General features: G+C 43.3%; 1 protein-coding gene across 2 annotated transcripts in view; it reads left to right on the top strand.

Moving 5' to 3' along the window:
* The first annotated feature begins 3149 nt into the window (after positions 1–3149).
* LOC105466930 (SH3 domain containing ring finger 2) overlaps positions 3150–12712 on the top strand; it is a 133187-nt gene continuing 123624 nt past the window's right edge. Inside the window, exons 1-2 of one of the 2 annotated variants that reach the window (XM_071098264.1) lie at positions 3150–3266; positions 4413–4896. In XM_071098264.1, coding sequence (XP_070954365.1) covers positions 4519–4896 — 378 coding nt within the window. In that variant the 5' untranslated portion in view covers positions 3150–3266; positions 4413–4518. The remainder of the gene's footprint in view (positions 3267–4412; positions 4897–12712) is intronic. The other variant, XM_011716145.3, reaches the window with a different exon arrangement.

The following is a 12712-nucleotide window of genomic DNA, read 5'->3' as shown; positions in this document are numbered from 1 at the left end:
TATGCATAGTTCACCTTTTTGTTTGTTTTTAAAGAATACATGTTCATCTGATTTGATGCCAAGGTAGTATTTGGGTAAGCCAGAACAAATCCCCATTTAAAACTCTCGCCCTTCTTTAAAAGTTTCAAAAGAAATTTTCTCTTCAAGACTAACCTTATATGGGCGGTGTTGGGGACCACCTACAGGGCGTCGTTTGAGAGATGCTGAAAGAACACCCCTTGCTTCAGTGTACATTTTCTCTGTCCTCCATTAGAACATAAAATTCTACCATCACGATTTCATTTGACTGGATTTTCAATCGCCAGATTTGCTAGAAAAGAGTAACCCACTGGATCTAGTCTACCTTCCGGGGACTGAGCTGGTTCGACTGCATTTTCTCAGGGATGGGAGGTTTCGAAGCTTTTAAGACCACTGACCATACAGGGGTGTGGAGGGGCCATGAGATGGGTAGACTACAACCCAGAGGGGCCCAATTTCCTTCTCTGACATCAATATTTTGTCTTGGATTTGCTCTGAGATCAGCTGGTATGTACAACACGGGCATATGTGTAAACATGCGGATTTATATAGTAAAGATATATGGGTGTACTTATGATATGTACATGACTTTATAAAATGAAAAGAAACACAGGCCCCGGGATTAGACCAACCTGAGTTCAGATCACAAGGTTTGTAACCCTGGAAATGTTACAGTGTCTTATGGAGTGGTGGGGAGAATTCAATGAGATAATATGTTTAAAATCTTAGCACTGGTCAGTGGCATACAGCAAGTGCTCCACAGGTGTTACTATTATTAAGATTATGTGTGTGTGCACCCTTATGCAAGTGTATGCATGCATGTGCATACAGGTGCAGATATGAGTATGTAAGGGAGATAGAGTGTGTTTAAGAACAAGAGAAGGAATAATGAAAAAAATTGCCAATCTCTGCAACAGGAGTTCCAGCATAGGAGTGGCCCTTTTTAAGGAGTGAGACAACTGCAGGGCACAAAGGAAACTGACTCAGCTTTACTAAGTGGGAAACAGAGTAAGAGGACAGTAAACCGCAAGGAGCTTCTTTATGGCACAGACTGAAGAGTAGGCATTAATAGAAGGAGAGAGGCAAGCAGAATGGGATGTGATATTATTAAAGCCCAACAGTGACGTTAAAAAAGTAATAGCTGAAAGTGGTCTCTGAAATTGACCTACATCAAAATTAGGGCCTCAGTGCTCAGAAAATAGATAACCATCTGCTCCATCCTAAAGTTCTGGGTCACATGCATGTTTGATTTTTTGGAACTAACATGAAAGAACGTGGAAGAACATGTAAACAGTGTTTTCAGACCTCCTGGTCTCCTCTTACGATTTTCCCATTGAGCTGTGTCTGAGCACTCTCTGCATAATAAATAATTGTCATCCTTATGTCTATAGATACAGTAATAACAATAATTTTAAAAAGAACACCCAGTTTCTCTTTTTTTTTTTTTTTTTTGAGACGGAGTCTTAGTCACCCAGGCTAGAGTGCAATGGCACAAGCTTGGCTCACTGAAGCCTCCACCTCCCAGGTTCAAGCGATTCTTGTGCCTCAGCCTCCCAAGCACTCACAGCCAACATGCTGAGCTAATTTTTGTATTTTTAGTAGAGATCGGGCTTCACCATGTTGGCCAGGCTGGTCTCAAACTCCTGACCTCAAGCAATCTGCACCACCTCAGCCTTCCAAAGTGCTGGGATTACAGGCGTGAGTCACCGCACCTGGCCTCAAACACCTAGTTTCTAGTCCCAATTCTGCCCCTAACTCACTGGACAACTTCAAAGAATCTCTTGATCTTTCTGGGCACAGCTGCCTCATCTGTAAGAAAAAATGAGAAGCCAGTATTGGCCATTATCTTTTGACCTCTTGCCCTCTTAGAGGAGGCTTAGCTCCCTTGAACCACCTCTTCACCTCTTTTTGTTGTTGTTGTTGTTGTTGTTGTTGTTGCCCTGGCTGGAGTGCAGTGGCATGATCTCGGCTCACTGCAGCCTCCGCCTCCCAGGTTCAAGTGATTCTCCTGCCTCAGCCTCCTGAGTAGCTGGGACTACAGGCGCGTGCCACCACGCCCAGCTAATTTTTGTATTTTTAGTAGAAACGGGGTTTCACCATGTTGGCCAGGATGGTCTCGATCTCCTGACCTCGTGATCTGCCCACGTCCGGCCTCCCAAAGTGTTGGGATCACAGGAGTGAGCCACCGCACCTGGCCAGCCTCTTAAAGTTATATCACTCCATGACATTGTTAAGAGCACAGATCACTTGCCTTCTGTGGTGGAGCTGTGACTCCCGGGATGAGTTATTTACCCTCTCTGTGTCTCAAGTTCCCTCATCCGCAAAATGAAAGTAAAGAATAATTTAGTGTATCCTTGGGTTGTTAAAGGGTTAAAAGGCTAATATAGGTAAGGTATTTAGAACAGTGGTTGACACAGATAAGGACTACCCTGGCATTAAGATCCTTATTATTCACTTAAATGGATACCTTTGTAGTTTTACATGAAATGTATTATTGATAAATCAAAAAATAGAAATATAGGCATAATCTGAGGATATGAAAAGACTACAGTGGATAACAGGCAGGAAGAGAGCTTGGAGGCCACTGTTTTTCCTTTTTTGAAAAAGCTTCTCTGTGCTTTGATTTTTCACGTATGTGTATATATGTGACACTAGTTTCTTAATTGAAACAGATTGAGCAAAAAGATCACTAAAGTCCCTCTTATCTCTAAATGTAGAGATTGACTATGATTTTCAAAGAGCAACATTTTCTAGGTGTCTGGCTTATCCTTATTTTCATAGCTTGACCATTTTTACTTTTGACCTTCCCAGGAAATCCTTATGAAGGTTTAAAATAAACACAATCACTTTGGTATGTTTATAATGGAGCAGGTTCCGACTCCTTGGATACTAGAGAAACCGGGAAAGGTGAAAATAGGAACTTTGTAAATACTTGGCCTTAGGGACTGGCTGATATTTTACCTCTTACCATCTTTTCCCAGAAACAATTCAGTTAACTAAAGGAAAGATCATAAAATTAACAACCGCAACAACAAAAGCGTGGTTGGTAGGCAGCAGCCTGGCGGTGAAAGCGTTAACAGGGCTGGGTAAGGCGATCCCTTGAAATGAGTAAGACTGAGTGGTTAAAGTTTTCAAAGCGGTGGCAGCAGCGGCGCTTGGGGGAATGGAAGCCGGTTGGAGGGAGCCGCGCACCCCTGCTGCGCGGAGGAGGGGGCTGAGCTGAACTCAGCAGAGGTTACACGCACAAGGTTAGTGGCCCCCACACGCCTCCCCAGCCCGCCGCCGCGCTGACATCTTTGGAGAGGAGTCTTAGAAAGGCGAGGCGCCATCGCTCATTCTCGCGTCGTATCTGTCCTGCTGACTAGTCGCTAGTGGAGCCACTGGCCTTCTTGCCAAACCTCTGGGCTCAGTACTCACTGAAGCCCTGGCACTTGTGAGGGACAGCTGACTTCTTCCCACACTTTTCTAAACTGGAGGCTTCTTTTCATACATCCAAAAGGAAACTTGTTTCTGGAATACGTACTGTTTTCAGACCACACACACACACACATGCATACACACACACACACACACACACGACCCCTACCTGTATATGCTGCCCCAGTACGGTTTTTACAGGTTGTGACCACAATCCGGAATTCCTATCTGCTTCGTTTGAAACTGAGAACAATGTCAAAGTAACTAAACAGGCTGCACTACTTTACCTCGTGGGAGGAATATTGTCTCTGAGCCTAAGGTAATCAGAATGAGGAGAAAAAAAAAAAAGAACCAAAGATGAAAAAAGAAAAGAAACAGAGCTTCCAAGCACCCTGACTTGTAGTTAAGACAAAACAATTTTTGGAAATGGGTTTCTAATGGAAATTTTTCATTGCTAGCATCATGTGGGAAGGTATATTGTAAAGGAAATAATTCTACATCTGCATGAGATTCAGATAAACGTACCGACCTAAACTAATCTGCATGTCATGCAGATAACAGATACACTTAGATTTAGGGGAAGGAGGAGGAGGAGATAACTTCACAGAACTTGCGTTCGGAGGGGGCTTTGTTGTAAGAATTGAGACTTTCCCCAGGCAGGGGTGAAGGAACTCTTCCCGGCCCTGGCTGGTAGAGAGGGCTTGGGGAGCCACTTCAGCAGGCCAGTTTATTTCTCTGCTCTCCTGGCCACAGAGGCAATGAACAGTCAGTCTTGTGCTCAGTGTTCCTCTGATCCTCACAGCAAGCACGAGTTGAGTCTTATACCTGCTAGCATTGAATCAGAATGAGTCATTTGAAACTTGGGTGCCGGAACAAAGTACTTGCAAACTGCCTTATGAGACACTGCCTCGATGTAGGTGGGATATACCTCTCGGAGCAGTCACATTTTTTTTCTCTCCTCTCCCTCCTTCAAGCAGGCAAGAATTCTGACGTTCTCAAGAGGCCCGCTCTGCCCCTGTTGCTCAACTGACCTTATCATGTGGACTCTGCTCCTCCAGGTGGGAACTGGAGTTTTGAAATAAAATGGATGATTTGACATTACTTGATCTTCTGGAGTGCCCTGTGTGCTTTGAGAAGCTCGATGTCACAGCCAAAGTCCTCCCTTGCCAGCACACCTTCTGCAAACCATGTCTACAGAGGGTTTTCAAGGCCCACAAAGAGCTGCGGTGCCCCGAATGCAGAACGCCTGTGTTTTGCAGCATCGAGGCGCTGCCGGCCAACCTGCTGCTCGTGCGCCTTCTGGATGGAGTGCGCTCAGGGCAGAGCTCCGGGAGAGGAGGCTCCTTCCGCAGGCCCGGCATGATGACCTTGCAGGATGGCAGGAAAAACAGGACCAACCCCAGACGTCTGCAGGCCAGTCCTTTCCGGCTAGTGCCTAATATCAGAATCCACATGGATGGGGTAAGAGAGATCTTATTTGTTAATATCATGCCCACATGGAGGTTGGATTTGTGTATACAAGGAGCTAGAGATTATCTTCTTTTAACTACAAGTTTAACATTCCAGAGTGCTGCTGGTGATTCCCCAGTGATACGTTTCTGTGGGCAGTGAACATTTTACTCAAATACGATGGAAGCCTGAGCCTACCTAATCTATCTAAGAATTCTCTTTAGAACTACTAAAGCTTCCTAGGTTCTCCTTTCCTCTTGTCCAGAAAGTAGTAGAACAAGGAAAGCCTTTTAGATTATATTTTTGGTGTTTGATTTCTGCTCTTCTGAGGCCAAACCAGTGCCTGGGAAATGCACGGAGGGTGGGGAAAAAAAAGAGAAAACAAATCCAACTGCTTGTTGCTTTTGAGATCTCTTGGAAATTTCCAAATGTCAAGTTTTTTTTGAATTTTACCCAAATCCATCTTCCCACCCCTAGTCATAAAGTGCTATTATGGCAATACTCATTCATAATCTGTTCGAAGCTATCAAGATACTTGACGAGGGAGATAGTGCAGGAGGGAAGCGTCTATGTGGGTGGACTGATTGATAGCGAAGGCTGGGCTGTAAAGTACATCAGCTGTGTATAGAAGCTCTGCAGATGTGTCTCATTTTGCAAAATGAATGAAATACACAGAAGATACACAGCAGGCGCTGCAATTAAAAAACCAAACAGACCCAGTTAAGCCTCGCAGGAGATTAATGCTTTTCATGTTTGGATAATGGGAATCGCTCTGTCCAGCACCGAAAGCACACCCCGAGGACTTCATCTGACCTGGCTATGAGTCTTGTTGTGGGATAATGTGTAAGGGCACATCTGGAAAGAAGGACATGGTCCTTGTGAGTCCAGCAGAATTATTTGCACTGTCACCCCTGGAGTCAGTGTAACAAAGTGGACACGGAAAGCTGTGGCTTGGGCCATTGGCATACTTAGAAAATCAAAGCTGCATTCCTTGAAGTCTTACCTAGAGCAAGCGTTAGAGTCTAAATGCTGGCAGCAGGGTCCTACATCTCCCTGCTCAGAAGACAAACAGTGTGTGGGAGGGTCTTGCAGGACTGCTTCCTTACTCAGGAGTGAGGAGTGGCTTGTGATATGCATTTGGAACAACTTTCCAAAATTTTCCTTCTAAGGGCTACCGCTTCCTGGGTTCACTGCATCTTTAAACCACCCATAGGGCATGTGTAAACATTCGAAATGAGGGTGGGAAGAAGTGGGACATTTTTTCACTGTAGACTTTTTATTGCCATTGTGCTTGTATGTGAACACATTCCAGAAAAGGACTTTTTCTTTTTAAGTCCCTCCACTACCCCTGGTCTAGTCATCGATCAGAATCCACAGGTCTGGAAATGGCAGAGTGGGGGTAGGGAAGCAAATTGTTCTCAAACATGCCTCGTTTGTAGAGAAAGGAGCTCTATCTCTGGGTCAGCAAATCCCCCTTGAATTCCGAAGACCTAGCAACCTCTTCCCTTCCCCACCTTGCGGAAGTCTGACCTGCCTTTCAGCAGAGTATCATCACTCACTCAGGAAACGGTGTCACACTGGGAGCAGGCAGTTCCCTTAGCAGCTTGGAATATTCTTGTTGTGGTTTTCATCTTTCTCAATGTGGCTGTGTTGCAAAGGAAAGGTAGCGATGAATGCAACCACAGCTCCCAAGTGTTTGAACTATAGAGGATTCCCAGGGCCCTTCTGGAATAGGGAATTGAGGTGAGAGCTGGTCGTACATAAGAGACAGCCATTAAGATACTGCGTCTCTCTGGAATTCTTTTGCAGGGACTTATAACATCAGACTATGGTCTGTGCCCACCCTCCAAGGTGCTCTGGACCAAGTCCTGTAGTGAGGCTGAAACTCAAGGACTCCTGTGTTCAGGCAGGACCTGGGCTAGAAAGTTGCTCTGCAAGAGAGCAGAGCTGGCACCCCCACCTCCCAATTCCTTTATTTCCTAACTATCCTTTCTTGAAGTGACTCCTCTCATCCCTTTTGCCTTCCTCAATGGGGCTATGAACAAACCCATTTCTGGATGTCAATATGGCTGTTGTTTTGCAACATGTCTCTGCTCCCAAAAATATGACCTATCTTTTTGCAACTGTGAAAGTAACTATGCATCCCACAGTTCAGAGAACTGAGGGTTATCTGGATGCCACCGTCTGCTCAGAGAGTCAGAGGAATGGACTTGCATCCTTGGTCAAATCCTCCTGAGTTCCTTGCCCTCTCTGCCACAGTTCAGCCAATGTAGTCAAAAGCTACTTGCTACCCACCTTCTTCCAGGAGAGTGTGAAAATTATCTTTGCAACATACTCTTACTGCCTTAGAAAACATCTGCTGTGTAAATGCAAAGCATCATCATTAAGATTCATTTAGACATGCTGTATGATTTTGGGCAAGCCACTTATGTTTGCTGGGTCTCAATTTAAAATTCTGTAAAATGGGAAGATGTCTTTTATGAAAACAGACAGCCACTGTGAGGCTTAACTAATTAGTATCTCCAAAACACTTTGAGAGCCTTAGATGAAAGGCATTTGGAAGATCATTATCACAGGGAACATTATTATTGACTGTTTATTGTGTCCTGCCACGCATGAGGCATGCTACAAAATGTAGAAGGAGTTACAGCCCTTGCAGGAGAGTGTAATAGGTATTATTATTATTGAACTTGATTCTATGATGAGTTCAGGCCAGGATAATACCAAGTATAAAGTACTCCCCTCAGAAAGCATAAATAACCTGTTGTCACAGGGCACCATTTTGTAAAACACCTCTTTCAAAGGGCTTGCCGATAACCTGGCACCCTGAAGGAGTTCATTTAACTTCCTGTCCATGAGCTTTTGAAGCCCAAAGTCTGTTCTGCTCACCTAGGCTCATCTAAAAAAAAAGCTCATCAAGCTCTTTTTGTTGGCTCAAAGAGGCCTGATGCATCCTGTGCCAACCAGTGTTCTAGGGTGGAACCAATAGTCACACCTCATGGTGCCAGCCCAATAGAGAGAAAAAAAAATTGCCTATTGTGCCGACATGTCTAAAACCCTCCCTAGATGATTGTGTAAAAAGAAAAACTTGAGAAACAGCTGTAGGTTTCTACCGTGTGCAATTATTTCAAACCAACAGGCAAGATCACCAGACTCCTCCAGGAAGAGGCCCGGGTGGTGCAGATCCCACTGGCTCTTCTTATTCCTTCCCTAATGCAGTTAAAGCAAAGGAACTTGGCAAGCCTTCAAAAGGATTGTAGGATCCTGAATAGCTGGTCTTTCTTCCTCCTCATTCTGTTACACTTTAGTAATATTTCTGTTTTAGGATAGGTGGTAAAGCAGAGAAGTTAAGAATCTATGGACTTGGGTTTGAGAAACACCCCAAATTCAAATCCTGACTCTGCCCTCAACAGTTGTGCACTTTGGGCGAATCACTTAAACCTCAGGTCCTCCAATTCCCCATCTGTAAATTGGAGATAATGGTAGTACCTACCTCAGAGGGTTGTTTTGAGAAATAAGTGAGATGATTCATGTCACTTAGCTCTGAGCACAGAGACGGCTCATATTAAGTGCTCAGTAAATGTTAGCTGTGGTTGTTATTAAAGTGACTCAATACTTTCTACTCTAAATTACACACACCCTTCCAGCCCCTTGTTAAGCAAGTGCCATCCAAAGACGGTGCTTGGTGCCCTGATTTTTGCATTGTTTTGTTTGTCTCCACGTGATCCGTGGCCATGATTCAGATGTGTGATTCTTCCCAGCGTGTGCTGGCTTCACAGCTCACTTCCAGAACCCTTAAGTTGCTATGATCCGTTCTAGAAGAAAACTCCCTAACTAACTTCACTTTCCCCAAACAGCACATTCAAAGGAAAACCATACACAGGGCAAGAACCTGGTCTACTTCCTCAGCATCATCAGTTCTTCATTCACTTTTCTATCTTTTGCTTTTTCCTGCTTCTCACTCTATTCCCCAACACAAATGTTGCCATGGGTTCTGCAGGGGAGGACTTTCTCCCTACATTGCTAGTATCATGCCAATCACACACATTTCTGTCCTACCTGCCCCTTATCAGCAAGAACACACCTGCCACCTCCAGTACACAGACCAAGTGGTTTTGTCCTAGAAACTTTTCAGCTGCTGTTGCAAGCAACTGATGGGGGAAAAAAAAATGAGGTCAGAAAGCACATCAGGGAATTGAGGTTGGGTAGAAACCAGAAGGTGGGCCAGCCCCTTTCCTGGGTCTCAGAGGTTGTGTCCTGTAACAGAGCTGTGATATAGACAGTGGGGTTTTTGCTAAATTTGCAAGGGGATTAAAATCATCCCAGGACCCTGAAAACAGCAGATAGGTGCCATCCGGGACAGCAAGTACCATATGTAGCAGGTGGAGGAAGACATAAAGGTAGGGGCTGAGGTTGAGAAGTCAAGAGACCCAGATGGTTCTCCAGCTTCACACACATTTACAAACATTTTTAATAACCACATGGCCCCCCATTGGCACTGCCTCCAATCTCTCTCAGTGCACCTCTTTTCTAGTTAGTCTCCTCCCTTTTATTGCTTACTGTAGTGTTAAAGGATTTATGGTGAAGTGGGCTGTATTTGTGCCGGGATTCAAGTGTTTGTTAGCTGTGAGGCCTTAGGCAAGTCACTTAACCTCTCTGATCCTCAGTTTCTAGGTTTGTATAATGGAAATAATAAAGGCTTACATATATCATACAGCTATTGTGAGATTAAAATGAGATAATATATATAAAGAGCTTAGCACAAGTGCCTGGCATATAACAGAAGCTAATAAACGTCAGCAACAGTAAATCACAAAAGAGTAACAATAGAAGAGAAAGTTGGCTGGCACTGGAGTTCTTTGCACACACAAAGAAACATCCAGGGATCCCCATTAAAAAAAAAAAAAAAAAGGAACCAAAGATTGTTGCAAAAGGAAAGGGAGTTCTCAAAAACACAAAACTGTAGTGATGAGAAATAGATTAGTGGTTGCCAGGGGTTATGGATTGGGGGAGGATGTGACCAAAAAGGGGCAGAATGAGGTGATAGAACTGTTACATATCCTGATTGTGGTAGTAATTAAATGAAACTGTGTATGTGTTAAAATTCATAGAAATAAATGCCAAGAGAAAAAAGTCTATTTTACTGTATGACAATATTTTAGGAAAGGAAAGTAAGCTCTTGCACATTTCTTTTAGGCGCTGCCTGATTTTCACCTGACCCACTCTGATTTCCTTTCATTTCTATGTGTATTTCTGAGAAATGCTATTTCTGAGAAAAACTTCACTATCATTTAAGTGATCGGGGTAATCCCTGCAGTGGGCTCCTCCCTGTCGTAGACAATCATTCCATTACCTACTTCAGTTCTTTGTTTTTGTTTTTGTTTTTGTTTTTGTTTTGTCAGTTAAAGGTGTCTGGCCAAGCAGTGGACAAACACAACAACAGCTCATTCCCCACAGGACGGCCTAAGCTCTGAGGCAATGGGTGGGGCATAAGGATTTTCCTACTCAACCTCAATTATCTGCCATGTGCATTAGGGACATGTTACCTAAGGGATTGGCCAATATATATTTTTGTGTTGTTTCATTTCCTCTTAGGAAAAGTTGCCTTCCCACCTGTCCCTTCATACTATAAAAAGACTTAGGAGAGAAGAAAAGTGCCTATTTAGCCCTTGACTCTTGAGGAGCATCCTCATCTGGCCCATTGCAGGCACCATTACATCATTTTGGGCTTAGCTGGGACCAGCTCAAGTATAGGTTGTGCAGCCCTAATTTGAAAATCTGACATCCAAAATGCTCCAAAATCCAACACTTTTTGAGTGCTGACGTGAGGCTCAAAGGAAGTGTTCATCAAAGTATTTTGAATTTCAGAGTTTAGATTTTTCAATTTGAGATGCTCAACTAATATGTATTCTGCAAATATTCCAAAATCAAAAAAAAAAAAAAATCTGAAATCTGAAACTCCTCTGGTCCCAAGGGATACTCAACCTGGATAACTTTACTCAATTTCTTTTCCCTTTAAAAAAAATTATGCTTTAGAGACAGGGCCTCACTCTGTCACAGTGCAGTGCAGCGCAGTGGCCCAATCATAGCTTGCTGCGGCCTCCAACTCCTGGGCTCAAGCAATCCTCCTGCCTCAGCTTCCTGAGTAGCTGCAGCTACAGGCACACACCACACCTGGCTCTCCCTTTCTTTCTCCTTCTGTTTATTCATGCTTGTACTTTAGACCAGCCTTTCACATGGTGAATTCTGGTAATGGGTGTGCCACAAAGTGCCAGGGTCAGACAAACCTGAGATTAAAGTAAAACTAAACGTTTTCCCTTTGCTGCAAAACTTTTTGCAAGTTTTAGCATGCTAATGAATTGTGAATTTCTAAGTGGGATCTTAATAAGAAGCACTTCCCAAATTTCTATGGCATTGACACCCCCTTTCTTCTCCCTTTTATTGTATTAGCCTCTTAGTAATATTAATTGTCCGTGGAACAAAATTTGAGAAACGCTGTCTCAGACTTCACATGCTCAGTCATAACGCAAAAGATATTTTTAGGAAACTGTTGGAAACTCACTATTGCCACCCTCTGCAGTATTTTAGTTCCTACCAGTTTTCAGCTCTAGGCACTATGGTAACGTACACAGCAAAGCAAAGATTCTCACCTCCTCAGTGCAAAAACCAATCATGACTAATTGGTAAACCAACCAGTCAGTACACATGTATACAAACATACATATACATATTGACATCTATATATATATATATATATAAATTAGGGATATTGATATTGATTTTAAGGTATTCATTATAAGACATATTGTCTATTTAGGTATAGTTCTTAGAGGGAAAGAGAAACACTACTATGTTACATGCTCACTGTAGGATGCATCCAATTTTAGAAATGTTAAGATGTGAAAAAAGAAGTGTCTTACCAAAGAGTACATATTGTCTTATTCCACTTATATAAAATTGTAGAAAAGACAAAACCATAAACCATAGTGATTTTTTGGATAATGAAAATGTTGTATGCAATGGTATATAGTTTTACCAAAACATCAAAGTAGACACTTAAACTGGGTACATTTTTGCATATAAATTATAACCCAATAAACTTGATTAAGACAAAGAATTCTTAGACTCAAGAAATGATGGTTTATGAAAATATCAGGTGGCGAGGCAATTCAGTTTGAACAAAATGAAGCTTGATTGATAAAAAGAAACTTCCTAGAAAAACAAAAAGATGTTTTAAAAGTCAGGAAGTGTATGGTCAAGGGAAGAAAAGGCAGGGTCCGTTCTGGGCATGTGGACCTAGAAAAAGCAGGATAGGGCAGGGATATCTTGAATGAGAATGGAAGCTGAAGGAGAAGGGAAGGAAATAGATAGAGGAGAGGCAGAATGATTAGATACTTGCCTTCCTATCAGGGTGACTAGATACCACCAGGAGCATGCATGTCAGCGTTCTCTGTAATGAAGTCTTCCAGCAGCCCTCATGCCAGACTCGTTGCCTGCCATCGTGAGGACTATCAGCTGTATCTACAGCAACTTCCTGGATTCAGTGCAGCCAAACAAGAAGTTACCTCTACTCCAAGCAGGTGACCGAGCTTACTGGGTAACTGGGGAGCAGTCTCCATGTTCCTGGCAGACAAAGCCATTCTTTTCCATTGAAATCTCAGGTTACCTGAAACCCCTAGCACACATGAACACCAGCAAGAACATCCAAAGCAAGTGATAGAACATGGGCGGGGAAAGATAATTCTGTTCACCATGAGCTGCTTCCTGCAACTGAGGCCTGTGCCAGTCCCCAGGGTCACACTGCTCCAGATCCCCAGCTCAGAAGCCA

The sequence above is a fragment of the Macaca nemestrina genome, chromosome 6 (assembly GCF_043159975.1).
Source record: "Macaca nemestrina isolate mMacNem1 chromosome 6, mMacNem.hap1, whole genome shotgun sequence".
Lineage (NCBI taxonomy): Eukaryota > Metazoa > Chordata > Mammalia > Primates > Cercopithecidae > Macaca > Macaca nemestrina.
The sequence above is the reverse complement of the archived record's forward strand: the minus strand, read 5'-3'. Positions and strand labels throughout refer to the sequence as shown.